Here is a 27767-nt window from a genome sequence, read left to right as displayed (position 1 = left end):
GGAGGACTGAGAAGAGATAAGGGACTTAAAGAAGGATTGTTTAGCGAGGGACAGGGCAGAGCAGAAAGAGGAGATGATAAATTTAAAGTGAAGGAAGTCCGCCAGGGAACGAGATTTCCTCCAGAGGCGTTCAGCTGTGCGAGAGCACTTTTGGAGGGAGCGGGTAAGTTTGGAGTGGCAGGGTTGGGGAATAAGGCGACGCCGGCGAATGGAAGAGGCCGGGGCAACAGTGTCCAGGGCAGTAGTGAGGGAGTGGTTGTAGAGAGAGGACGCCTGATCAGGGCAGGCCAGAGAGGGAAGGGATGATAGGAGAGTTTCAAGAGAGGAGTAGAAGGAGATGAGGTCGATGGCGTCAAGGTTGCGCCTGGTGAGGGTGGCTTTAGGCGAGGAGGGAGCGGGGGAGGAAGACAGAGTGAAGGAGAGGAGATGGTGGTCAGAGAGAGGGAAGGGAGAGTTGGAGAAGTCAGAGAGATTGCAGAGGTGAGAGAAGAGAAGGTCGAGGGAGTGACCAAGACAATGAGTGGGGGAGGAGGTCCACTGAGTGAGGCCCAGGGAGGAGAAAAGGGCGAGAAGTCTGATGGTGGCAGGGTCAGAAGAGTTGTCAATTGGGATGTTAAACTATTTGAAAACATCAGAATGTGTAACAGGTATGTCATGTTTGATTTAATGTATTTGTCATCTGAACCATTTTTTTGTTCAAAATAAAAAAAAAAAAAGATTTATAAAAAAAAAAAAACGTGTCTAGTGTGTACGCATGAATCACCCAAGCGATCGGACCTTCAGTCGCTAGTAAAATCTTTTGAAGATAGCACACCGGACGGAAAGTTCTTCAGTGTGTAACTATTTAAAACACGTCCAGTGTGTATACATGAATCGCCTGGGCGATCGGACCTTCAGTCGTCAGTAAAAACGTTGTAGATAACACGTCAGTCGGAAAATTCTTTAGTGTGTACCTAGCCTTAGTTGGAGTAGGAATTACATGCAACCCATGACTATTCAGTGCATTTATGGATAATTCCATTTAAGGTAAAATTTGAAAAATTAAAAAGGTATCTCCAGTGAACTCAAAATTAAAGGTAAAAAGTATCAAACACTAATGATACTTCTGCGGTTTATAGACCTTTAACATACCTCAATGTTTCTTTGAATGAAATTTACTCCTTTTTTATTGCTTTTATTTTTCTTTTGCTTTGTTCCTTGACGTAATATTTCACTGTTGTTTAATAAGTCACTGTTTTCAATGCCAGAAACATTATCTAATAAAAGAGATGCCAAGATGACTGGAATGACTGTGCAAATAAATTTTCTAATAGTAAACAACGCTTCACTTAATGCAACACCACAATCTAGATTACAGTGGATATGATGTAACACATTAATAAAATTCCAATGGCTAATGTATAATAATTGTGTTTGCTACATTTTATTCATAGCAATTATCCAGATTAGTCTAAAACAGGCTTAGACAGACAATCAGCAGCTTTTATAAGCAGGGACAGTTTTGGGCAAATTGGGACCCTGGTAAGCACTGATAAACAATTTTTTTATTTTTTTTTATGCATATGTTGTCCTGGCTGCTGACCGGCCAACCTGCAAAGCGTTATTTAGGCGTGATTTAAAAACCAACCTTTTGTCACATTTATGTAGTGAGATGATTGCACATGATTTTAACTGTATTTCAGTGATGTCTGAAGCATAGATGTGAGTGTAGGGACTTGCAAGTAATAAGGAACCTTAATGCTGGGTTGCAAGCTTAAATGTTTTGATCAAAATATGAACCAAAACCTATTTCTATTGCGCTAGATAGATTCAGTTGTTATGACAAGGATAAGCAAACAATTTTTTTTTATATAAACATACATATGGACACACGTTTTATATATGTTTTTTTACCGCACCCATCACAATTAAAGTTGGAAAGAAAGAGCATATTTGCATTATAAAGAAAAGTTTTAGTAACTATTGCTGCAGATGTTACATGTAAGAGTCCCTTGAAAGAGTTCAGTACAGCAGTTCAGGTACTGGGACTCTGGGAAGCACTTACAAGAGCATGTTTTCACAAACGTGTTGAAAATTGTGAAGCTATTGTGTGCCGAGCTATATCTCTATCCCAAGTCTAATATACACAACCAAATCTCTTGTAAACAGTTGGTACCGACCCTTGCTGGCTCTCTTTCCTGCTATTCAGTGAAGAGCTTCCTGCCATTGTGAGGACAACCATAATCCTGACGAAGTAGGTGGTTGTCCTCACAGTTTTTATTGCAATATTGTCGGCTGTCTATACATTATTGGATAGTACTACACTTATGGAACATTGTCAATTTTCATCCGGACAGAAATGGAGTTCCTCATTGGAGTAGAAACCATCGTTTACACAGTCAAGAATTTACATTTTTACCTATTGTAAGAGTTTTTAATCAGCATTTGAAAATAAACCTTCTTTGTAAGATTTCACACATAGGTGGCCATTTTATCAGTCTGTACTTTTATCTATAGTGTAAGATTTTTGGCAGGTGATTGGTCTAGATTCATTTTAGTAAGATCAGCTCTAATCAAGTCCTGCACAGATAAGCTATCATTTCTTTTATAAAAAAACATATGCTGTTTTTTTCTAAATTCTGATTAATGGTTTTCAAAATACTACACCATAAGCGCTATTTTTCCTCTATTACTTTTATTTTTAGAATTTCCCACAGCGGGTTGTGGGGCGTTGGAAGGAAGGAGCTGCTAAATTGAACTTTGAAAAGGGACATTTATTTTTGTTTACATTGTGTGGGTAGTGTGAGCGATGTTACAGGGATTACGATATTTACTGCCAATGGGGCAGTCCATCAATCTACTAGCCTACTGGCTGATTGAACTAAACCACTTATCAGCTGATGGTACACTAAACTGAGAGATTGGCAAGAGAAAGAATATCATCGGGTCAGAAAGTGGGTGCAAAAGGATTGGTCGCCAGCAGAAGTTTCCTAGAACTTTAGGGCCCCCTGTTGTTCTGGACACCAGGTAGTTGCCCAATTTTTCCCTTTATATTCCGACCTCATGTCACAGCGAGCCCTGATAGTCACCATTGCCTATTTGTAGTGGAAAACAAAGTTTTCCAAATGTGGCAAGCTATTACCCCTAAGTAGTAGCCATAAAACTGGCAGACTATAGGAATAAACAAATAACAAATGGCACATTTTGTTAAATAAAAGTCGGTATTTCCTTTGGGTCTCGTTCATATTTTAGGTGACATAGCACTCACTCTCAGTATGTTTCTATACATTTGTCTTGCTGCCTGGGGTCAAGAAAAGATTGGAGATTCTTTCTAAATGCACGAGATTAAGTAGTTGCAAAATACATAGTAATCACAATCAGACAAGAGGTTACCTTGTAAGGCTTCTGGGTCAGCATCATAGTCTTCAGGTGGAGGCTGAGTAGAAAATACCGGAAATGTTTTCTCAAAGACAGTGGTGTCTGCTAAGTAAAAGAATAAAACTGTCAAAGGTTTGCATGCCATATGCTGTCAAATAATTATGCCAAGTCATACCGAGTACTGCGTATTCTCCATTATACCTATATACTGGTAATTCCAGTTAACGTAATAATTAAAAGAATCCCTTCTAGTTCACGGTTCACCATCAAACAGTTTTGTTCCTTCTGTGCTCTGCCCAAGATCTACACTTCTCATCCACACTCATTACCCGTTGCCATTCCCAGTTACAGGACGATTTCTGATCTGCTCCCATTGTGTAGAATTCCTTCCATTGTACAAGTCTTTCGCCTAGCCCCCAAACCTTCCAGTGTTCCCTGAAATCTCACATGCTTAGGCAAGCAATCATAAAAATAAATAAATTCCGTAAATAAATTCCATAATCATCATCTTATTCTCTCTGGACTATCGTATCTGATTGCCACCATTCTAGGCAGTTCACTCAAAACCTATATTTCTTTCTCCTTCCATACTCAAAAAATCTGACCCCCAAACCAACATTAATGTGTGACTGGATCCACTAAGCACTTTCCGATTGCCACCTGGGTGGACCAGTGTGCAATATGTGTCTCAAACTCCTATTTTACTATAGTTTGTAAGATTGTGAGCAGGGCTCTTTTATATCTTTGTCTGCCTGTTACTATCCAGTCTCCTATATTACTGTGATTGTTCCCAATTTAAAAATGCTGTAGAGTATGCTGGCGATATAAAAATAAATAGTAATAAAATAATAATAATAATAATAATTTTAAGAAATAATATAATGGGCAACTCCGGAACCCCTACACCTTAGACTGCTACTCATTATAAAAACTTTCTACTACAAGTACATAAATCCATTATTGGAAGCTGACAATAAATATACTTGTGTGGCAAAGAGAGGTGTTTGCCACAGGCTTCTCAAAGAGGAAGGCTGCAAACAGTTACAGATTTGTACAGTAGTTCAACTAAGTTAAAGAGATACTGCTGGAGAACATATGTGTGACAAAATAATAGTAAAGAGTCTGATTTAACATATTTTGAAGTGGTTTAAAAAAACATCTTTTTCACAGCAAGCAGCAGCCTCGCAGGGTGTGTCTGCAATCAAACAGAAACCCTGCAGCAAACTCCCTTTTAAAGGCAAGGTGGGAGTGTCCTCTCCACCAAGTTAGGGCTGTGGGAGGAGTGTAAACTATACCTGTCTGTTTTATTGCTCAGTTGTGACCGATGCCAGATAGTGGCCGGTGGCTAGGGAGTTGGTCTGTGTCTATCTAGCGTTAGAGTCACAAGAAAGTGTATGGAACTCTATACTGTCAATTTACTTTACTATCCTGACAATAAAAGCAATGTAAAAAAACAAGAAGGTGTTCGTGTGTGCATCACCTGAAGTGTGCCGAGGTCACGCTTGGTATAAAATGGTGTTTATGAATAATTATGCTAGGTGTATAATTCCTTTGCGGATAGTTGGCACCTGAAACTACACAGGAGAGCAGAGCTTTTGGATCGTGCACTACTCTGAAGTACTTCACATGCTTGACTCTTACTGATAGCCTTACAATAAGATAGATTTCTTGATTATCACTGAGATGCTTTGTGAGCAATATGACACCAAATTTTAAATGGGATAAGTTACGTGATCTGCTTTGCAATTTCATCACTTTATTTGAAGAATTTTAGGAATTATTTAGGTAAATATACACACAGGCGATTTTTCTGTGCCTTTGCTGCATTCTCCTCATGGTGAATAGGGCATAAAAGACACATTCACTGCCAGTTGCCCATTCCCAATACACATGGACAATGAATTAAGAAAACAGTCTATGATCCCCCATCTGTTTTCAAGGAATGCTAGACCAATTCACCACAGGATACTATAACATACCTCCCAACATGTCTGTCCCTGACAGCAGGCCAGGTAGTGTAGGTACATGGGGTCAAGGCTGCATCGCGATGGGATGGTTTGGACATGCCCCCAGTGGGATTCCTAGTGCTGTTTAGCTCTAGACTGCCCATTACATACACCTCTCCTCCCTAACATACCCACCTGCAGGACAACCAGATCCCTAAAATCAGGTCTGTCCTGCTGAAATCGAGACAGCTGGGAGGGGTGCTGTTGCAAATGTCATTTATGCTCCATTCACAAAAACAGCATACTACATTTTAAATCTCAATTACAGAAACATTTTATTTTTGGGGGCTAGATACTAATAAAAGTAACAGTTCACTTCCTGCCCTGGCCTCAGTATAATAGTTTGAAGGTGGTGTTAGACGTTTACATAATAGTGGGAGTGTGACGTTATAATTGAACTGCAATAGCTTAGTGCAGTCAGTTAGAAGGGTTTGTATTATGAGCAGGGACATGATAGTGTGGCATGGATGCTGGGTAGAGTTTGAGGCAATACATAGGTCAGTGGATTAAAAGATCTACAACTATGTTTTGGGTGTAAATGCATTAGGTTGTTTGTCCAGTAAATCCAGTCTAACATAACTGTGTAGCATTATTAGTGCAGAAAGTGTGTGACACAGTCTAATGTGATTGCTGTGTGTAGAGGTTATAATGTAGGACGTGGAGGTGAATGTAAAATGTTGGATATAGATGTGTGTTTAAGTATGTAACTGTAATTTGAGGTTTGACAAATCCCTTCGCCATAGCAATTAATAAATGTGCCTTATGGAATGGAAAGAAATTCGGGACAATGTCGCCTCCAGTTCGATATATGTCAGAATAAAAGAAAATGTATACAAACTCCTCTTCCCGTGGTATTATATCCCCACACGCCTCCATAAGATGCTACCTGACTCCTCTGATAGATGTTGGTGTTTATGCTCTGGTGTTGGCTCATTTCTACATATATGGTGGGACTGCCCGAAACTGACCCTTTTTTGGCGTAAGGCTAAAGCCTTGATAGAAACTGTGATCCAAATTTCCCTGCCTCTTGACCCGAAATTTTTTCTTCTACCCCTGGGGTTCCCTTCGGCCACTGGACATCAAAATAAACTAGCCCTCCACATGATCTCAGCTGCCACATGCCAAATCGCCATCGATTGGAGGCAGGTTGCTCCCCCCTCCATCAACACTGTGACTAATAGGATCTGGCAAACTCACTGCATGGAGTACATGACTAGCATTATACATAACTCTTCCAAAACCTTCAATACAGTCTGGGATCCATGGATGTCCTAATTTCAATATTGTACACTCTTTACTTAAAGCGCATCCTTCTCCCATTCACCTCTCCCCCTCTCTTCCATCTGGTCCTTTTACTCTAGAATGTTGTCTGCCACACCACCCTCTTTTTAATTTAAATGAAAATCGCTGGTTACTCTTTGTATACCTTAACAGAATCTAACTTCTACTCTTTCCCAGATACGGAGAGCTTTTCAACTAATATTTTCTATATGTTGTAAAATATACTTGACTCTTGTAATGTATCTTACTTGACCGGCATTAAACACTTGTTTTTAAAAAAAAATAATAATAAATGTGCCTTATGTACTGTACTCTGCCCTCTTTCTAGAATCATTGATTCCCTATATACAACACTTGAAGTGGACTGTTAATGACAGCCTGATCTCCAGTACAACCAGGAACCATATAAAATGAATGCTCTACATTAATACTTACCACACACAGGATTTTGTAATGATATGTTATTACAAAAGCCATTCAGTGGTAACCCTGGTCATGGTTTCTGTGTAAAAGTGCAACCTCTAACGCTGTAATAGTGTAATGTTACAAAATACAGAGCATGGCAGGTATATAAGTCTGGGATCAGTTCTAAATGGTCCCTTGTTGCTACACTGGTGGTGATGTTTAGGTGCACATTCTGTTGGGACATATGATTGTACATGGTATGGAGACACATGGTTACTATAATATGGCCACATGATTGGTATATTCTATGTGGGTCACAGGCTGATACAATTTTGTGTTGGCACAGGGCTGATAGATTATGTGTATTGCACAGGTTGGTATTTATATGGACTGTGGAAAAAATGCAGTTTGCCACAGACTGCTAAGGAGAGACTGATAAGATCTCTGGGAGTCTGCTTGCCTATGCTGCAGACAAGGTTAAATCTCCACACAGAGAGCACAGGATCACAGGTGGAGCACATGGGTGTGATTGATTTTTAGTTTAGGTAGTGCTGAGGAGGAAAGGTAAATAGCTCAGTTTGTGTTGTGGGTGGTGTGACCGATGCTATACAGTGACTGGTGTTTAGTGAGGGAACTGGATGTCTATCCAGAAGCAGGGTCATGGGAAATTATAAAATGCTTTTGTTTATTTCACTGCTGAAACTACACCTCTTACTGACTATACCAACCTGACATCTCTGACTAAAGTGCAGCAAAGTGGTTCAGCAAAACCTGTGTGAGCATCATGTGTTTAGCGTGATTGTCACAGGACATATGATTTGTAATTTGCCCAGGACTACTGGAGCCAATGTGGAACATATTGGAATGGGGAAGTCTTTGCAGTGTTTTGTAAGATTTGAGACCTGGGTACTAGTGTAAGGCATTGCTGTCCTGTACTGATCCTTGCATGCCACAAGAGATGGGCTTGCAGCTGCACCAGTGAATATAGATTTACACAATAGGCTTCTCAAACATGTATGTATAAGATTATTATTTTTATTTAGGTTAGGTGAAGTTTCTCATAAGCAATATATGCTGAACTTTAATTAACCCAAAGTCTTGAATACTAAGCAATTTTCCCACAAAAACTTTGGCCTGTCCAGGAGGCCAATAAACTATGCTTGAATGCTCCCCAATCTGATAACAGGGGTTCAAAGAGATCAGCAACATGACAAGTGATAATAAACGAACATTTTAGACTAAAAACAAAGTAACCCGTTGCTACATGACACAACACGATTTGTTTGAGAAATATTAACATTTTATTTTCACAGTTATCTGTGTTAAGGTATGACAATGATATATACTTCAGTGTTTACACTGGAAATAAGCTTGTAGGACCTAATTCATTTAGGAAGGTAAGGCAAAAAAGGGAGTAAATTTGCTCCTGGACAAACCATGTTATAAGCAAGGGGTGCAAGTTAGTTTATTATTTGGCACATAAGTTAAATACTGGGGTTTTTATCATGTAACACACATGCCCTACCCCAACTGTAAATCTGTCCCCACATTTTAAATTTACCTCCCCCTCCAATGCAACATGGTTTTTGCCAAGTTGCAAACTTACTCCTTTTTTAGCTTTCCTTTCCTTAATAAATCAGGCCTGTAAAGTCTAAATTATAAGGCGCATATAAAAATATCAATTTTGATACGATCTTTCGTGAACTGTGAAATGTCGTAAACACATAAAGCTAAATTTTATTTTTATGATAAACAATAGTTAAAACATTAGAATTAGTGAGTGAATGGGGACAGATAGTAAACTAAAAGCTTAAAATGTCACACAAACAAACTATCACAAATGGTATACTAATGTAATCAGTAGTAAATTGGCAGGCTACATTCCAACAAGCATTTTGGTTAACGTACAGCATCCATGTTATTTTGTGACCATGACGAAAGTGTCCATCATCAGAGCTACAGATTAGACTAAGCTTTAATTCTAATTGGACACTATTATCCAAATAGAAATATCTAGGTATATGGCTTGACTCATACCCATCTTCAATTTACATATAGAAATCCTGGGGGTAAATGTATCAAGCTGCGAATTTCCAGTGGGTTTGAAAAGTGGAGATGTTGTCTATGGCAACCAATCAGATTCTAGCTTTCACTTTGTAGATTGTACTAAATAAATGATAGCTAGAATGTGATTGGTTACTATAGGCAACATGTCCACTTTTCAAACCTATTGGAAATTCGCAGCTTGATACATTTACCCCCTGACATCCAAATTTATTAAAATTTGGGCTTGCTCTATAAAAACAAATTTTGCATTCCTATTATGTCAATTGCAGACTGAGGACTGAGTTTATAGATCTGTACCTCAAATTCACCTGGTACTTTAGATAAAATTAGCCATTTTGTTTTTTAATGTAACCACAATACCCTAGCAAAATTCTATCAGACCTTGGTTGGATGTCCCTGGAGTCCACACAAGTCTACACTATACATGCTAAACATTCAAACACTTTTTAGATAGGTTTGTGATATCCATTGTTCTGTCCAGACGTCTCACCCCACTAGCACACAATACTTACCACCTTACATCCACTTCCCAAAGCCTGCTAATGGTTCCTAAATTCAATAAACAAACTGGTCACTATACTTTTGCCTACCAGGCACCAGAAGTCTGGAACCATCTAGAGCAGTGGTTCCCAAACTGTGTGCCTAGGCTCCCAGGGGTGCCTCGGTGAACTCACAGGGGTACCTCAGCAAGAGCCAGTGGTAAGCAAGGTGAGGGAACACTTGGTACTTATTTTGGCTTAGGGGTGCCTTGAAAATATTATGGAGACCCTAAGGGTGCCTTGAGCTAAAAAAGTTTGGAATCCACTGATCTAGAGAATGTTAAATTTGCCTCCAGCCTAAGATATTTTAAATCATCTGTCATTTCATATTGTAAACATGTGTGTAACTGTACTGTAATACATAATTGGCTCTTTTCTGTAACCAGAACTGTATATGATGTACACTGGAAAATGAGAGGTAACTCAATGTATTTCTTGTTGGCAAAATATTTTATTAATAAATAAAAACAGAGAGTACCAGTCTGCATATTTAAATGAAATGTAAACCTCAGTTCTCCCTGTAATAATGTAAAAAAATACAGGCATACTTGTCAACATTGGCACCGAGCCAATGAGGGGAGGGGGCACCGTCATGGGGTATGGCCACGCGATGCGTGTCATTAGGCCCCGCCCCTGTCAAACACTGTCAATTTCAGCCTATCACAGCAGGGCATTTAGCCCCGTCCTCACCCATTTCACCAACTAACTGGCATGATATGGGAGGTTGCCCTGCTCAGTCGGGAGTCCGGGAGAGCTCCCAAAAAAATCAGGAGTCTCCCAGACATTCCGGAAGAGTAGGCAACTATGGATACAGGCACAACTCAAAGAAAGTAGAATGACCAATCACAGTCAATACATCAGTGTCTTAGACATAGGCATAGTAACTGGGATTGGAATTGATAGATATAGAGTTCAAGTTCCTAAAATGTAAGCTTTTTCAGAGTTTGATAAAGTTACTGCAGTTCACTGTCTCCAAAGAGAACTATGGGATGGTGGTATTGAGCGATACTTTAGTTAACACTGGACATATATACGTCATCTCCTGCATTAGCACATTGATGAATGTGTTATGATACTAAAATTTGCCTTAACCATGCAGAAACAACAGTTTCCACATGATTCAAGGCTTAGAAATGCTTGATAAATAAGTCGCTAAGTCTTAACACTTATTAAATACTTGGATCATTTACACACTAGTGGTAAAAGTGCAGTGTGGCATAATCCATTGCATCTACAATTTGATCAGTCTAATGTAAGAGAGACTGGAGAACGCAAATGTCCTACTTGTAGCCACAAGTTACTGCACATTTTTATTTGTAAATCATCCTGATGGACACATAGTGACGATAATGATCATTTTCTTGGCCAACCGTTCAAAGAGAAAAGTGGGTGATTGGGGTAAAAAATAAAAACAAGACGCTGAACAGTTGTTTCATCAACTGACACAGCGCATTCTGCTGAATATGCAATACCATGTTTAATTACCTACAATTTGTGGCTTGTACATAAGGAATGTATGTAGCAGGCATGTAAAAAATGCAGTAATCAAGAGTGAAGTAAAAACTTGTTTTAGATAAAATAAAGCAACTCAACAATCTCACAAGTATTGGTGTGTCAATGGTTTTTAAGCATGAAAAACACATATGTACAGGCATAAAAAGGTAATTCCCACATATAAAGTGTGACCTTGGTCAATTAAAAAGTTAAAGAAAAGATATAAGAAAAGCAAAAAACAAAATAAATAGTGTATGGTGCTGAATTTGAATTATAAGCTGTTCTTTAAGGAGATACTGCCATCTGTTGGACAATTTTGTTATAACCTTAAAAGTAGTAGAACTGAGTAAAAGAAGTCTGAACGTGTAGTTGTTTTATGTAGTGAAAGAGGATAAGAATTTGATTATTTACTGAGAATATTTAATCATTCACATCAGTCCAGTGGAGCTTACACTCTATATTCACTAACGCACACACACGTGGTTTATTTTAGTCAGAAGTCAATTAGCCTACTAGTATGTCTGTGGAGTGTGGGAGGAAACCAGAGCATCCGGGGGAAACCCACGCAAACATGGAGAGGACATACAAACTCCACAATGATAGCGTCCTGGTCAAAAATTAACCTGTGATCACAGTCCTGTAAATCAGCAATGCTAACCACTGTGCGGGTTTGCATTTATTAACTTTTACTTATACTTGACTTTTGTGGATCAATGTGAAACAATGAGTTTGTACAAGTGTACTTGTTTATAATTATTAAGGTTAACTTCAAACATTAAGAGGTGTTGCATAACTTACCTTTAACATCATTCAATTGTGGAGTCAGTGCCAGAAATGTAATAGTATTTACAACTTCCTCATGACTGCGTGCTGAAGACTGTGTTACAAGCTAAGGAAGAGACAAGATGTAAAACCAGGAGACTATTGTGCAACATAACACAATCTTGGCTGTACACAGGTGAAGGAACCTGATAAGTGATTTATGGGCTGCAGATGATGCCAGACAGAGAACCAAAAAGGTTTGTGTACCCACAATTATTAAACAATTGAGTTTCTATTTTCCATGTCACTAGATGGAGCTCCAAAGTGCTGACAAAGCTTTGGCAGAAGACTAAGAATGTTTGCTCAACTTAACAAAGCAGTTCACAGCCAAATAGTGCATTGTTTAATGTGTGTGTAGCACTGCTCCTATGAGTAGCACTTAAATAGCCTCACGTCCAAGGTGTGTCAGGAAGAGAGGAGTCACATCCCCCCACCTCAAACACACAGCATTGCTTAATTATAAAAACAATGACTATCACCAGTGTACCTTTAAAGCAATACCTCACATTGATCATTATAGTGTCAAACCCCTGAATTTTAAATGTCTCGGCTTTAAAAGGTAGACATCAGAATTTCACAAAGACCAAATAAAGTTGTTTAGTACAGTTTACATATTCCTCTACCTGGAGTTCTTCCCACAGTTGTTTTCGGATCTCTAAACTCTGAGCCTTCACCTCCTTCTCCCTTTCAATCTTTTTACATAACAATTCATCCAGAGCCTTCATCCTCTTGATAGCTTTGTGCAGTTTAGGGTCAATCCATTCTTCTGTACTCTGAGGCAGATCTGTGGAATCTGTTTATTTAGAATACAAAACTAAATTTAAGGTGGTCCAAACATATGTCATAGATAATACCCATTAAAAAGAGAGTGGGACAAGACACAAATAGACACATCCATAGTAACAATTCATGGACCTATATTTATATATATATATATATATATATATATATATATATATGGCCATTTCTTTCGGATCTTGGTTGCATTCGTGTACAAAAAGGCCCCCTGCCCACAATCGTGTCTCACTGCTGCCCACCAGCTTTTCCCTCACAGGCCCCGCTGCCTCAATCCTGACACCTCTTACTTCAGAATGAAACGAAGCACCTTTTATTTGAAAGAGGAGTAGAGCCTTACCAGCAAGTAACCTATGGGATAACCTAAGGTGGCTTAAGATTGAATACATCCTCACAGTCTACGGGATATCCTGCAGATAAGCCATTAAACTATTGGCTTCTGGTACGCATACATCTTCATTGGTGTGACCTGTTTATACCTTTTTGAACGTCATCTGGCTGTGTGTGATTTTCTATCCTATGAGCTATACATATCTATTTTAGATATTGTTGATACCCACATGGTGGGAAGCTCTGGCTCACTCATTTCTGGTGGTTTGGTTCCTTTTTTGGATTTTTCACTTGGCTCCATTAACTTGCCATACTACACTATTGTGCGCCTCCTCTCATTTACTTTTAGATTTATTCCTGCTACACCGCTTGCTTCAGAGGATTGGCAGCCGCCCGCACAGGGGAAGTGTTATATAAGAAGGAATCATTTCAAGACATTGGACTTTAATACTACTATACTGGTGCAGTGTCCTAGCGCCTTTTGTATCTATTTTGTGTCATATATATATATATATATATACACACACACAAGTTAACCCGTGCATGATACTCATGCATTTTTTTGTCAAATAATGTCAGTATACCAAATTTCAGGTCATTCGGATGAGCCCTTTCTGAGAAAATAGTTTTTTCCACAGACACACACACACTAACACACGCCGCTACACATGCAGGGGCGGATCTAGAAAATGTTTGTTCCCCGGGGGGATGTTAGGGCGGGGCGATTTAGGTCCCGCCCCCTTTCCGACTTCTGAGGCTGCCGGGGGCTGCACAGTATGTGCAGGTCCGTTCGGCAGTGACAGGCAGGGACAGTGTGCTGCCCGGCTGCTCTGACAATCAGAGCAGCCGGGCAGCACACTGTCACTGCCAAACGGACCTGCACATACTGTGCAGCAGTCGGCAGCAAACCCCTGCTAGGGGGGGCGATTGCCCCGATCGCACCCCCTGGATCCTCCACTGTACACATGTGTGTTCATGAGGTAAAATTACCTCACGAAAATGAGTTTGACCCCTCAACTCGTCAATAATGTCAGTATACCAAATTTCAGCCCTTTTTGAGGTTTTTTTTCCCACACACACTAAGAATTTAGTAGGTCAGTTAACCCGTGCATGATACTCATGCATTCTAGTCAAATCAAGCCACTTAAGGTGTTAAAAACTCCCCACTGTCACCCCCGGGAACCACCAACCACTCCCAACTGTCACTTCTCCTTCAAGAAATATATAGGTCAGTGTATAACTCTGCCCAGCAGGTGGCGCTGCAGCTTGTTTTTTTTTTTTTCACACACAGACAGACTAACACACGCCACTAGACATTTATATTATAGATATATATATTTATATTTCATGAGTGATTCAGTGACTTATATACGGCATTAAAATGAGAAATCCCAAATGACAGAAAATAAAAGTACACTAGTCCTGTGCCTTTGTGACAGTTCCAATCAGGGGGTAAATGTATCATACCCCGGTTTTTTCATCTTGCGGGAGATCGGCATCTTCGCAGCTAAAATTTAAAGGGGCGATGGCTTGTAAAGGCAAGTCTGGTGTAGTCCCCTTGTTGACATGTGTATATAGTCTGGCATCTAACTGGACAAGCAGGACACCTTTCAAAAGGTTTGGGATTTACCTGTACTTCTCAACTTCATTTTTTATTATCCTGAACCACATCCCCAAATATTTATTGGCAGCTGCAGAATCTTCTTTCCCCTTCACCATTCCCTAGAACGCTTCTCTTATTTATGGCGTCCCCAGCAACATGTAGACAGTGACTAGTGGACTCAATTATAGGCACTAGGAAACCTACTTAACCAGCTATGTATGATCATCAATACTGCTTTATCAGGCTGAACATTACCTAACCCAGAGTGAATAAAGAAATACCCACATGATTAGTTTATTGGCTGAACTGATAATTTATTTCCGGACAGCTCTGCACAGAGAACTGTTTTTTATAAAGATACATCCATGGTTTATAAAATCTGGACAGTAGAAGAAAAATAAAACCTAACCATTGGATATTTATAATAAGACTGTATGGCTTGTATACTATTCAAAGCCACAACTATCCACTTTGGATTAAAGAAAACAATCAAAACAGTTCAAGAGTTAGGTTCACCCAGGAACAAGCAAATTGTATTGACGTAGAGCCATAAGTTACCAATGAGAAATATAATCTCAATATAAATCACATTTGGAAAAGTAGTACAATAATGTAAACTCATAAAAGAGATGATAATTGAGGGTTTATGTGTGTTGCAAGGCAAGTTGGTGCTTAACCAAGGAGTTCTGATCATTGTGTCCATAATTGTGGCTAAACATAGCCACATTTTTGCCCTAAGTCTGTTTGGAAATTCTGGGAAACAAGGGAGCAACACAAATCATTTCACACAAACTTACAAAGAGACCCAGGGGTAAATGCTATAAAGTATCGTTTTCTGTAAGTTGCCGGATATTAGTGACTTTGCAGGGGAACTTTAAAGTGACAATGGCTTTCAAGGCAAAACTTCCCCTGGTCTAAGAATCATGGGCTACCTTCCCTCGCGCACTATAAAATAAAAATATATAAAGTAGCAGGGATAGATTACTCCTGCCCATACTAATTCTATGCAGGAAGGTCTTACTAATCCTATTAAATAAGCACCAACCGAGGTCACAGTACAGGAGAAAGACTACATGGGGTAGCACGGTGGCGTAGTGGTTAGCACGTCTGCCTTACAGCACTGGGGGTCATGAGTTCAATTCCGGACCATGGCCTTATCTGTGTGGAGTTTGTATGTTCTCCCCGTGTTTGCATAGGTTTCCTCCGGGTGCTCTGGTTTCCTTCCACACTCCAAAACACATACTGGTAGGTTAATTGGCTGCTAACAAATTAACCCTAATCTGTGTCTGTGTGTGTGTCTGTGTGTGTGTCTGTGTCTGTGTCTGTGTGTTAGGGAATTTAGACTGTAAGCTCCAATGGGGCAGGGACTGATGTGAGTGAGTTTTCTGTACAGCGCTGCGGAATTAGTGGCGCTATATAAATAAATGGTGATGATGATGATGCAAAAGGGAACAAACAATAATAGGAACTACATGGTTCTTGATCTGCAGAACAAATACGAGGAGTTTACAGGATGTCTGAAAGATTTAGACAACCAAAAAATTATCTTAGAATAAGTTACCTTGGAAATGGACCCTGAACTGGGGAAATATCTCTAATTTGTTTATGGATTATGCTCCTTATATTGAACTGGACCAAATGTGATATTACAGATCAAATAGGACCCTCTGCCCTCACATCCATCCTGATTTGGAGACAAATCCCCTTCCAATAGCTTCCTAAGATTGGTGACCCGCAACTTTCAGTATTTATTAATTAAAGGGCTGATGTTTGGGAAGAAGTTTGTGTTGGGTTCCATTTATGCTCCTAACCTCCTCCCGACAGTTTTTCCAATACATTTTCCATAGTTTTACCAGTTTACAAATCACAGTTTTTTTTATATTTTATTTTTTATTTCTTATTTTTTTATTATTCAATATTGTCTGCATTGCATTATTTTGAGATATCATTAATGATTCTATTCTCCTTGAGGTCGCTTTTGGAATGGCTTCTTAGAAGGTCGAATGTATTTTATGTGTTTTTTGAATTGCTCGGTACTTGTATTCTTTCCAGTTGGGATGTTATGAGCATCGCTGCAAAGTATAGTACAATGTTACAGCGGAGCTTTTTGTGAACATGTGTTAAGTTTTATTGTTGATATTTGTATTTCAAGCCTCGTTTTAAAACGAGAGTTTAGAATGGATGACTCATTATGATACTGGGAAGTGGACGTGATCATTCAATACGATTAGTATAAAAAGGGGAACTTTGTAAAGCGTATAACATTAGCCTTGACAAAGACCCGAGATATACAAGGTCGAAACGCGTTGGCCCTCAGACGTGACGAGACGGTACCTACAGAGTCGTTAGTGGCTGAACATATACATGGGAGGAGACAGCTATTTCTGGCATGCTACACGCTGACAAACTCCTCGACTCTGGTAGGCGGCCCCGCCACTAGTTTATACGCTGTATTTGTGGATCGATGTGTTTTTATGTTCGTTTTTATGATTTTAGATCCTTCTGGGGTAGAAGATAAAAGTTTTTGTACATTAAAGATAATGCACTACGTTACCCCTTCTCGTTTTTTCTAATCTTCCCCCATTGGAGCGATATTCGGGGATTTACACATACTGGAGGGTGCACTTGTGATACGTTGATGCTATTCAGATAAAGAAATAGAGGAGGTGTGAAGTGCTTAATGAGTTCTTCATTCTCTGTGTAAGTGCTTTTATAAGATTTTGTGGGTTATTAGTGTGAATTTTCCACCATTTTATTTATTCTTTGATTACACTTCTGTGGGCTTTAAAGGTCCTTTTGTGCCATCACCGCTTTTTCCATACTTAGTGTGTGGTAATGGTATAGCCACGAGGTGCATCTATTCGAATAGAACATATTTCATTCATTATTGTTTCTCTTATCTGAGGATATATGTGATCATTCGGGACTTCTATCTGCAAAAACAATATAAACAATTTCTGACACTTCGAGAAAACGGATGTCACAGCTTCAAAAAAACTTTATGAAAGAACTTTATGATATATATCATTAATGAGGATTAATTCTCGCTTGGACTCAAAATCTTTATTCCGTTTATCTTTATGAGTACAGATTAGCGCCATTTGTAATACCTTTGGCTAGTTGTGTATCTTATTAAGAGGATTATTTGGTGGATTTCTTATAGGTATTAACAAGGGCTGCCTTTCTGTTGTGCGCAGCTAGTTTGTTTCTTTGTTTTGTCTATCAAATCACAGTTTTTGTTATAGGAGGAGAACACCTCAATTTATCCCATGATGGCTAAGACTCACTTTGGGAACACTGCTAACACGAATATTAGTTTTGCTGACTTTAAATCCTTATGTAAAAGGATGACTCAATGGATAACTAGCCTTTGATACAACGCATTTCACATTCTCCAGGACTTTTCATGTGCATCTAATTTCATTTTTCAAATGTTAAACCAGCAGAATAATTATCTGCAGCATGGTCTGATCACCATATTTCTATGTCCTCTAATATGGGGAGACCATGGTTTATCAATTGAATGATTCATTACTATTGGTCTATTTATTGTTAAGGAACTTAAATATGACTTCTCGACTCAAAGATATGGGCATTTCCATATTTAATCTTACTGGTCTTTAAAGCAACTCTAAATGGCATTACAATATCTAAGGTTGATTTCACTAAAAAAGAACAGAATGGGCAAATTGTTGTATTGTTTCAGAAAATATAAGGTCTCATGGTCACTCACCAATCCTCAGGATCTGAACAGATATTGAAGTTAACCAAGATACTGGAGTTCACTAAGGGGATCTTAAATTGGAAAGCTGAGAACAAAAGTAAGCAGCATTAAAGTATTACATTCCCATCCTAAAGCTAGAATTCATTTCATGGGCTCTCTGATGAAATTACACACTTCATCCACTCCTTTTTGCCTTATTTAATGATCCCGGCAGCTCACATTCTTCCTGCAACATCAAGACTATTAGGAAGGAAGAGATACTTGTACAGTATCTCTATTTGCGGGTTACATACCCATTAGTATAATCCCGGTCTATATTTCAGCTTGTCAAGATTTTTAGTTAACAATCATAATTTAGAGGCTTTGAATATTAATCTGCTTCCTGGTATTGTCTTATCCTTTAAGAGGAAGGATAACCTAGAATACTCAGATATCAATTTAACAAACAATCTGGGGGACCTGTATAAATATAAATATGCCCCCTTACTCTGTAACCTGTATAGAGACCTATCATGCTGGAATATTATTTGTTGGTTTGGGCTTATTGGGAAGATTGCTTCCCAGCTCATCTCAATTATTGTTATGCATTAACAGTTCCTAAATTTACCTTGGGCTACTATAGAAGCAAACACAAGCTCAGTTAGAAATATCAGTTCCTTACCGTGGTTTCAGTCTAGACTTGGACTACAATCCGTCTTTAACTCTCAGACAACCCCATGTTCTCTGGAGTCCGTAGACTACTGCAGCGCCAGGTATCGGTTTATATCCCAGTATTCCCATATGACCCTGATTGGTTATAATCCCATGTTTTGTCTAGGACAAATAATGGGCAGATTGTTTAGGAAAAAAAGGCTTATTTTTCAATAGGGAATGGCTTTAACATTTAGACATGAGGTTTCAGCCATGTTCAAGTCCTCATTCTTTCATCTAAAGAACATAGCCAGAATCAAGCATTTCAATCTCTCCGGAGATCTTCTGGACTTCTTGGACTACGCAATACACTCTACCAGGGTCTCCCATAAAAATAATTGCACTACTTCCAGCTGGTACAAAACGTTGCAGCTGTGGCTGTTAATTGCCACATAACACTTGTTCTCCTTCCCTTTCACTAGCTGCCTGGCGAAAGTGTCCAAAACTGTCTAACTAACATTTAATGTCTTATACAACCAGGGTCCTGGGTACTTGAAGCAGTTTATGGCTCTCTATACTCCTACTTGCTCACTTCTATCTGCAAATCAAGTACCTAGGATCTCCCATAACGCAATTGGGGCTTAAGATTTTAGTTTTGCCGTTGCAGCTTTCTGGAACTTGCTGCCTTGTGCAGTCCGCAAGTTCCTCATTCTAGAAATCCTCAAAAAGCTAAAAACGTATCTGTTTACTGAAGAATTCCACATGGACGAAAAGCACTACATAAAATTATTAGTACGAACACCTTTCCTTAACTTTTGCTGATGCATATACCCTTACTGTCTATTGCTGCATATTATTGGCTCGTTATCTTATGTTGGGCCCTTTTCACTTTGAGGACATAAAAGCCCAGAAATTAATTTTTGGCTAAGATTCAGCCGAACTTCAGCTCCAAATTTGCCATTCATTGCAAAATAGTTCTACTAGCGAATCAGCAATTCACTGGATTCCACTGCTGATTTGACCTGCCAGACAAGGAGGGTTGTCTAGGTTTTGAGGATAATGGTTTCAGCAGTGTAGTTACCTAATTGAGAATTTGGGACACTGAGCAGACTTTCCCAATGCTTTTGCTTGTGATGAACTAATTTGCGTTACACTGCAAGAACTCTGGATGAGTCATTGTACATATATCCAACCACTGCACATTGCGACCCAGTTGGCTCTGGCAGTGCTTGAGGGGGTACTCCTGCAGTCAGGGGTTACTCCTGCAGTCAGGGGGTACTCCTGCAGTCAGGGGGTACTCCTGCAGTCTAGTTTTGGCCAATTCTTTGGAGGACCCCCTTTTTCTGCTACTTCTACTGCTACAGCATCTCTTAGCATCAGTGGTACTGCCCATGCAGATGAAGAGGCTGTAATAGCCACTATATTCTTCCCAGGAATCATCTGGTGCTGGAGTGATGTTAAGGATGCCTGTGGCATTTGCTACATATGTGAGTACACGAGGGGGGAGAAGCCAATGTATTGCCTGGATATTTGTACATTGAAAAGGGTGAAGGGGGGGATTCTGCTAAAAGTTGAACAAAGTGGTTATAAATCACTGGTGCTGTGGGGAATTCTCTGTCTCAACTCACTAAGTAATGAAGCAGTGATTTTTAACAATTTCTTTCTATTTAAAAAATGTAAATGCAAAAGTAATGTTTTAAATTTTCACAACACTCCCCTTCATTTCAATGGTATTTCCATCCAGATGAAATGAAAACGTGTAGAATGGTCTGAGTTGTCAAGTGCATTTTAAATGATCTTTTGTGTTTCCCCGTGCCTTCAGCAGTGTAAATTTCTTTGTTAGCACAATCAATAGAGATATAGAAGTCTTCAATTAAAAGTTTAATTAATTTAAAATGTACAATTTAAAGGTGGATTTACCTTTTAATAAATTCAACAAATAGAGATTTTTATCATGATTTCTACAAATAAATCTTTAGCGGATAAATCCCTTAGCCTGGCTACATACTACAGTGTATTCAGCAGATTATCGGGCCAGCCAGACAATAAACGGCTGAGTGGCCCAATATCACAGTAGTGTGTACCCTGCAACGAGGAACAATTTATCGTTCCAAAGGACATAATATAATTGAACGAGATTGCTAAACTGAAGTAAAAATCTCGTTCAACAATGGAACGTTGTGGTTCCAATTCTGCAGTATGTATGCACTGACGATCAGGATCTCTATAGGGTTTGCAGAGTCATGGGGGTACATTTACTAAACTGCGGGTTTGAAAAAGTGGAGATGTTTCCTAAAGCAACCAATCAGATTCTAGCTGTCATTTTGTAGAGTGAACTAAATAAATGACAGCTAGAATCTGATTGGTTGCTATAGGCAACATCTCCACATTTTCAAACCCGCAGTTTAGTAAAAATATACCCCATGATCTATTCAGCCAATGGTTATGACAGATGAAGAGCACAGATCTGAAGGTAAAAATTGTAAAACGTGTATAGTGTGCACCCATGAATCGGCATGCTGATTGCAACATTTTTTTGTTTTTTAGTCGTTGGTAGATTCGTTATAGATAACACATTGGTTGAAAATTTCTGTAGTGTGTACCTAGCCTTAAATAGCAAAGGGCACTAATGAAAGACAGGGGGAAAAAAATGGGGTTTTTTTGCCAATCAGCAAAATACATTAGTTGAAATAACAAGGTATATAATGTATTGATAACTGCACACATATATGGGAAACAAAGGGTTTGGGATTTTCTTACAGTAATTAATGAATAAAGGGGCAAAGGTCGTGTGAAGATATGGAAAATTTGTACAATGGAAAAAAACCTACACAAATCTAGTGGACTAAAGTCTATTGTGTGTCAATAAAGAGGTAACTAAGGAGGATGTTAAATAAAAATAATAAAACTGTTCAGACAGCTATGCACAAAATATATAGTGCACAGAAGTGAAGAATAGTCAGTGACCAGACCACTGACAGTCACAGCTCACATCACAAATAGCATCTACAGACATCCAGGAAGAATGAGTGCCAGTGGAACTGTAAACTCTTCTATACTGTCATAGATACATGACATTTGCTTGCCGAGCATTTTCTTTATTGTACATACACTGTAATTCTCTGCTGGGTGTAAATTACTAGGCAAATATTGGTGGTGAATCTGGAACGTGCGAATCGCTGAAATTTGTCAAAAAGATGGGTCAAAAAGATTTGCACATTTTTATTTTTAATGATCACACTTTTTTTTTGAGAAGTGGTGTACTATATATACATCATTTAAAGGATCAATAACCACTTTATACAGTCATGACCAAAAGTTTTGAGAATGACACAAGTATTGGTTTTCACAGTTTGCTGCTTCAGTGTTTTTAGACCTTTTTGTCAGATGTTGCTATGCAGGGGCGCACGGAGGATTGTCGGGGGGGGGGGGGGGGGTTTCTCCCCGTCGACCGGAAAAAAAAAAAACCACGAGAGAGAGCTGCTGCGCATGCGCAGCAGCTCCGTTTCACCAGCGCTTTCCTATACTGCAGCCGCGGCGCTGTCTAGGACAGTGGCCACTTAGTTAGCGCAGGGGGGGTTTCTAGAGACTCAGAAACCCCCCCTGCGTGCGCCACTGCTATGGTATATTGAGGTAAAATTACAAGCATTTCATAAGTGTCAAAGGCTTTTATTGACAATCACATTAAGTTTATGCAAAGAGTGTCATGGCAAAGAGGGACTTTGAAAATAATTGCAATTCATCTGATAACTCTTCATGACATTCTGCAGTATATGCAAATTGCCAACATAAAAACTGAGGCAGCAGACGTTGTGAAAAATAATATTTGTGTCATTCTCAAAACTTTTGGCCATGACGGTATACATTGCTTTGAATGCAAATTTGCCTTACATGTCATACTTGCCTACTTTTAGGCACCGAAGTCCAGGAGATCCCGGACAGGGGGCGTGACAAGCGGGCGGGAGGGGGCAGGGCGCTGCAAATCGCGTCATTATGCATTATGGACAAAATGACGCAATTCACGCGTTAAATCGCGTTATTATGGCCAGGTATTTGCCTGATGCGGGAGACTTGCCTGCTCTCCCGGGAGTCCAGGAGACCAACCCGGTTTTCGGGAGTCTCCCGGACATTCCGGGAGAGTTGGCAAGTATGTTATATGTCCCAGTGGGAGTGAGACGCGGGTAGAAGTAGTGTACAAAACTTATTATACTCAAGTTAGATCTTTGATTAAGAATTTCCACAGTACCCAAATTCCACCAGATCCAGTCATTGTTTTGCTAGGTAGTTCAATCCAGTCGTTACTGAGTGTGCATGGAAATTTACCCTGGCCATTTTGGTGCGAGCTCAGGGGGGGAGGTTTGTGGAATCTCCATGCATACCTTGGCTTTCTAATAAAATAGTCCTTAACTTGTCTGCAATTTGGTCTCCGTGAGAAGTATACTCTATTCAGAGCCGGATTTAGACCTCATGGGGTCCTAGGCAAGAGACTGATTGGGGCCCCCCTCCGTGAAACAATTCATAGCACTATGTTTTTTTAGCTTACCATATACAACTATTTCCGAGTCTGTTTTCTTTCTTGCCCCGTTTCGCACGCTGCTCCTCTCCGCTCCTCTGAGTCTTCAGTGAATATGCCATCGGGCTTGATAATGTCATGCCCGACATTTAGTGGAACACAGCTGAGCAGGAAGGAGGAGAGGAGGCTGCCGGGGGTCGCTGCAGTCATGATTTTTTTAATTTATTTATTTGTTTGTTTTCTCCCTTGGACACAATATTTTTTTTTTCTTTGCCGACGCCTCCACCACCCGCTGGGCCCTAGGCAAGTGCCTAGGTCGCATATTGGTAAATCGGGCCCTGACTCTATTCATTAATATGTGATGCTAGGATATGCCATGTAGCTATTTTCAGCTATGCCCAGTGAGTAATTCTTCTTATGGGCTCCTATTTATTGTATAATGGTGCCGCCACGGTCAGAGAAGTGCACAAATGAAAAACTTTAATTTATACGTTATTATTATAGAATTTATATTCTATTTCTTTATTATTATTTTTCATTTTGTATCAGGGGTAGAAGGATATGTTAAAAAGTGCTAGATATTTCTAATGAAGATAATGACCAAGCGATTGGAGCACCATCATCACTCGGAAATAATAATAGCAGCATCAGAATAGTTAGTCCATGATAGAAAACAATAGAAAACAAAAAAATAAAGTAATAATTAGCCCAACATAAATATTACTTTGATAGTTATTTGTTAACCGATACGATCTGCTCCATTAAAATAATACAAATGTCTAAAATGATTATGTTTCATAACAATTAAGTCACTGAATGAAATAAGTTTTCAATGTTAACAATTCGACAAGGACTGCAGAACTCCATTCAGTAGTTGAAAGTTTGAAAGCAGTGCCATCTAGTGGCTCAAAGCTATAGTAGTTCTCAAGATAGAGGTTATCAAATCTGATGTCAGATCTGTGAGCCATAGGCAAGTTATGGTCTATAAAATTTATAAAGTTGACTGTTCTATATACGTCTAAGTATACAGGCTTACATTATACTTCTCCTCTAATCTCTCCAGCGCCAAAGTTATTAAGCTTCCAATAAAAAGTTTCAAAGTAAATTGCTCCAAATTCTGGAATTTGAAAGCAATGGGCGGTTAAGCCCTGAACTATAACAGACTATTGACACTAAAGCAAGCCAAGACCATAATCTGGTACTAGTAAAAACTTTAGGAAGGTTCTTGCTGAGGATGGGGCATTTATATAGACCGAGTACTTTCTAGCAAATAGCAAGAAAAAAAAAATCTGTTGAAGCACAACCCGGAAAGAGGTCTCGCTTATCACACACATCCTGATGTGGTCTGTAGAAAACTATCTGGTACCACATTTCAAAGATAAAACCATGTGGTGCACATGTGTTTAGTATGGATCAGACTGAATGAACATTTTTAGAAGATTATGAAAGGCTTAATTCTGAGACCTTGTTGCCAAACATCTTATTATAAACATATTCTTTCTTTAATGTGTATAGTCATTTGAACTCAGTCTAAATGATTTTTTTTATTTTTTTTTTTATTTCAAAGTCAAACAAATCCTTTTTTGTTTGCAGACTCAATGAGTGTGGTAACTGAAACAAATTAGACTGCCATGTCCTATTATAGAGTACTATTGAACATATTATTCCCATATGTACTACTGATGGTATTTAAAAAGCAACATAAAACTTGAGGGTTAACCTGAAACAGGAGAGTTTTATCCACGCCCGGCTTTATATCATCATCATCCAATATAAATATTATATATATATATATATATATATATATATATATATATATATATATATATATATATATACACACACACACACACACGTTAACCCGTGCATGATACTCATGCATTCTAGTCAAATCAAGCTACTTAAGGTGTTAAAAAGGTTCTTGTCATGCATTTGGGCCATGGCCCAGGCCTCAACCACCAACCACTCCCCACTGTCACCCCCGGCAACCACCAACCACTCCCAACTGTCACCTCTCCTTCAAGAAATATATATATATTTTTTTTAAATCTTTATAAACACTTTTAACAATTAACAAATTAAATTAACAAATTAAAAACATCTTAGTATACCAAATTTCAGCCCTTTCTGAATTTTTTTTTACACACACACTAAGAATTTAGTAGGTCAGTTTATAACTCCGCCCAGCAGGTGGCGCTGCAGCTTGGTTTTATTTTTTACACACACACACAGACAGACAGACTAACACACGCCACTAGACATTTATATATTAGATATATATATATATATATATACACACACACACATATATATATTATAGAGAAAGAGAAAGTGGCATTAAAAAGCCAGCTGGGGCAGTTGTAATAGTTTGCAACAATAATGTAAAATGTTGGATGTTATTGGTGGTCAGAGGCCCAACATACACTGCTGGCTGTTCTATTAGGAGAATTTTTTATTTTTTTATTTTATTATATTTTATTCTATTATAATAGGATTCTGTTGGTCTCCAAGAGCCGGGTGGCTAGTAAAAATAGTGGAGCACCCAGGAAATAGGTGCTGGGGAGAACACTATATCTATATATACACACACATTATAGATATACACACATACACACACTTACATACATACTTACATACATATTATATGAACAAAAGTATTCGGACGCTTGACCATTACACCATCAGGGACTATAATGGCATTGTATTCAAATACATATGCTATAACATGGAGTTGGTCCCCCTTTTTATTATTTTTTGAATAGTGACCTTGTTTACAGTAGTGGGTTAAGCGCCCCTTTTTTGGTATCCGTTGTCTATATATTTTTTTATATATATATCACACACAATTACACAATTGTCGGCTACACATACTTGCAAATGCATGATAAGCCAAATGCATCAGAGATATAGGTAGAGAGAGAGATAGCTATATATATATATATATATGTATATATATCTATCATGCATTTGCAAATATGTGTAACAGAATTCTTTCAGTAACGTGCTAGCCACACCCCCACATTAGGTTGGCCACACTCGCTTGGCAAATGCCACTCCCACTTAGATGGGGGCACCGGTGCCCTGTCTCGCCCAGGGCACTAAAATGTCTAATTACGGCACTGTTTTTACGTGGTCTTCCTTTTCGTGGCTGAGTTGCTGCTGTTCCTAAACACTTCCACTTTCTAATAATATCTCTTATAGTTGACCGTGGAATATCCAGCAGGGATGAAATTTCATGAACCGTCTTATTACAAAGGTGGCTTCCTATCACAGTACCACTCTTGAAGTCACTGAGCTCTTCAAAACGACCCATGTTGTATCACAAAAGTTTGCAAATGGAGACTGCATGGCTAGGTGCTTGATTTTATACACCTCTGGCAACAGGTCTGATTGAAACACCTCAATGCAATAATTAAAAGGTGTGGTCAAATACTTATGTCCATATAGTCTGTGTTTGTGTATATTATATATATATATATATATATATATATATATATATATATACACATACACACACACACATACACACACAAAAATTCTTCTTGATACAGAAATTCACAGGCTGGATCTTCTAAAACCACAGAGCAAAGCTTTGCTTTCTACATACCTTCTCTACAGTCTTCTCTGACATTCTGAGCTCTCTCATTATTCTCAGTGGCTGGAATTTCATACAACTCGTGTTGAAACTCCTCATCTGTTTCTGCATTACCAAAAATAATATGAGGACTTTATGTTAAAGGAGACAACAACGAGGCAAGAGACATAGGATGATATTACAATGGTGTCTTCATAATATGAAACATTAATAATTTGCCTATTTGCTTTATGTTCATTCAGAAAGCGCTCTTTTATTTATCTACCTAAGGGCTTGCACACACAGACGTTGAAAAACGACTTATATTAAAATAGTGTTTTTAAAGTCTGCTTGCAGCACAGTGTACTTAATGAGCGCTCCTAGAGACAGGTAACCTTGGGTATAAGTTATCTGTTATTATTTAGTTCTGTCTACCTGTAACTCACCTCTGTATGCCCTTGCTCATTAGTAACCCTGACCTTTGGCTTGCATACAGAATTAGCCAGCGATACTTGTCCTGACCCCTAGCTTGACTCCAATTACAATTTTTGTTTGTTTTCTTGCTATTATGTTCTCCCTTGTCAGCTGCTGCCAAGTGGAGCTTGTCTGAAGGCCACAACTTGCGGG

General features: G+C 38.9%; 1 protein-coding gene across 3 annotated transcripts in view; it reads right to left on the bottom strand.

Moving 5' to 3' along the window:
• The window catches only part of FSIP1 (fibrous sheath interacting protein 1), a 75260-nt gene that overhangs the window by 35708 nt on the left and 11785 nt on the right, over positions 1 to 27767 (bottom strand). The window contains exons 4-8 of one of the 3 annotated variants that reach the window (XM_075193207.1): positions 27174 to 27266; positions 12595 to 12764; positions 11948 to 12038; positions 3373 to 3462; positions 1132 to 1256 (exon numbers count right to left, since the gene is read on the bottom strand). In XM_075193207.1, coding sequence (XP_075049308.1) covers positions 1132 to 1256; positions 3373 to 3462; positions 11948 to 12038; positions 12595 to 12764; positions 27174 to 27266 — 569 coding nt within the window. The remainder of the gene's footprint in view (positions 1 to 1131; positions 1257 to 3372; positions 3463 to 11947; positions 12039 to 12594; positions 12765 to 27173; positions 27267 to 27767) is intronic. The other 2 variants (XM_075193208.1, XM_075193209.1) reach the window with 2 other exon arrangements.

Source organism: Mixophyes fleayi, chromosome 12 (genome assembly GCF_038048845.1).
Source record: "Mixophyes fleayi isolate aMixFle1 chromosome 12, aMixFle1.hap1, whole genome shotgun sequence".
Taxonomy (NCBI): domain Eukaryota; kingdom Metazoa; phylum Chordata; class Amphibia; order Anura; family Limnodynastidae; genus Mixophyes; species Mixophyes fleayi.
This window is presented reverse-complemented; position numbering and strand designations above follow the sequence as displayed.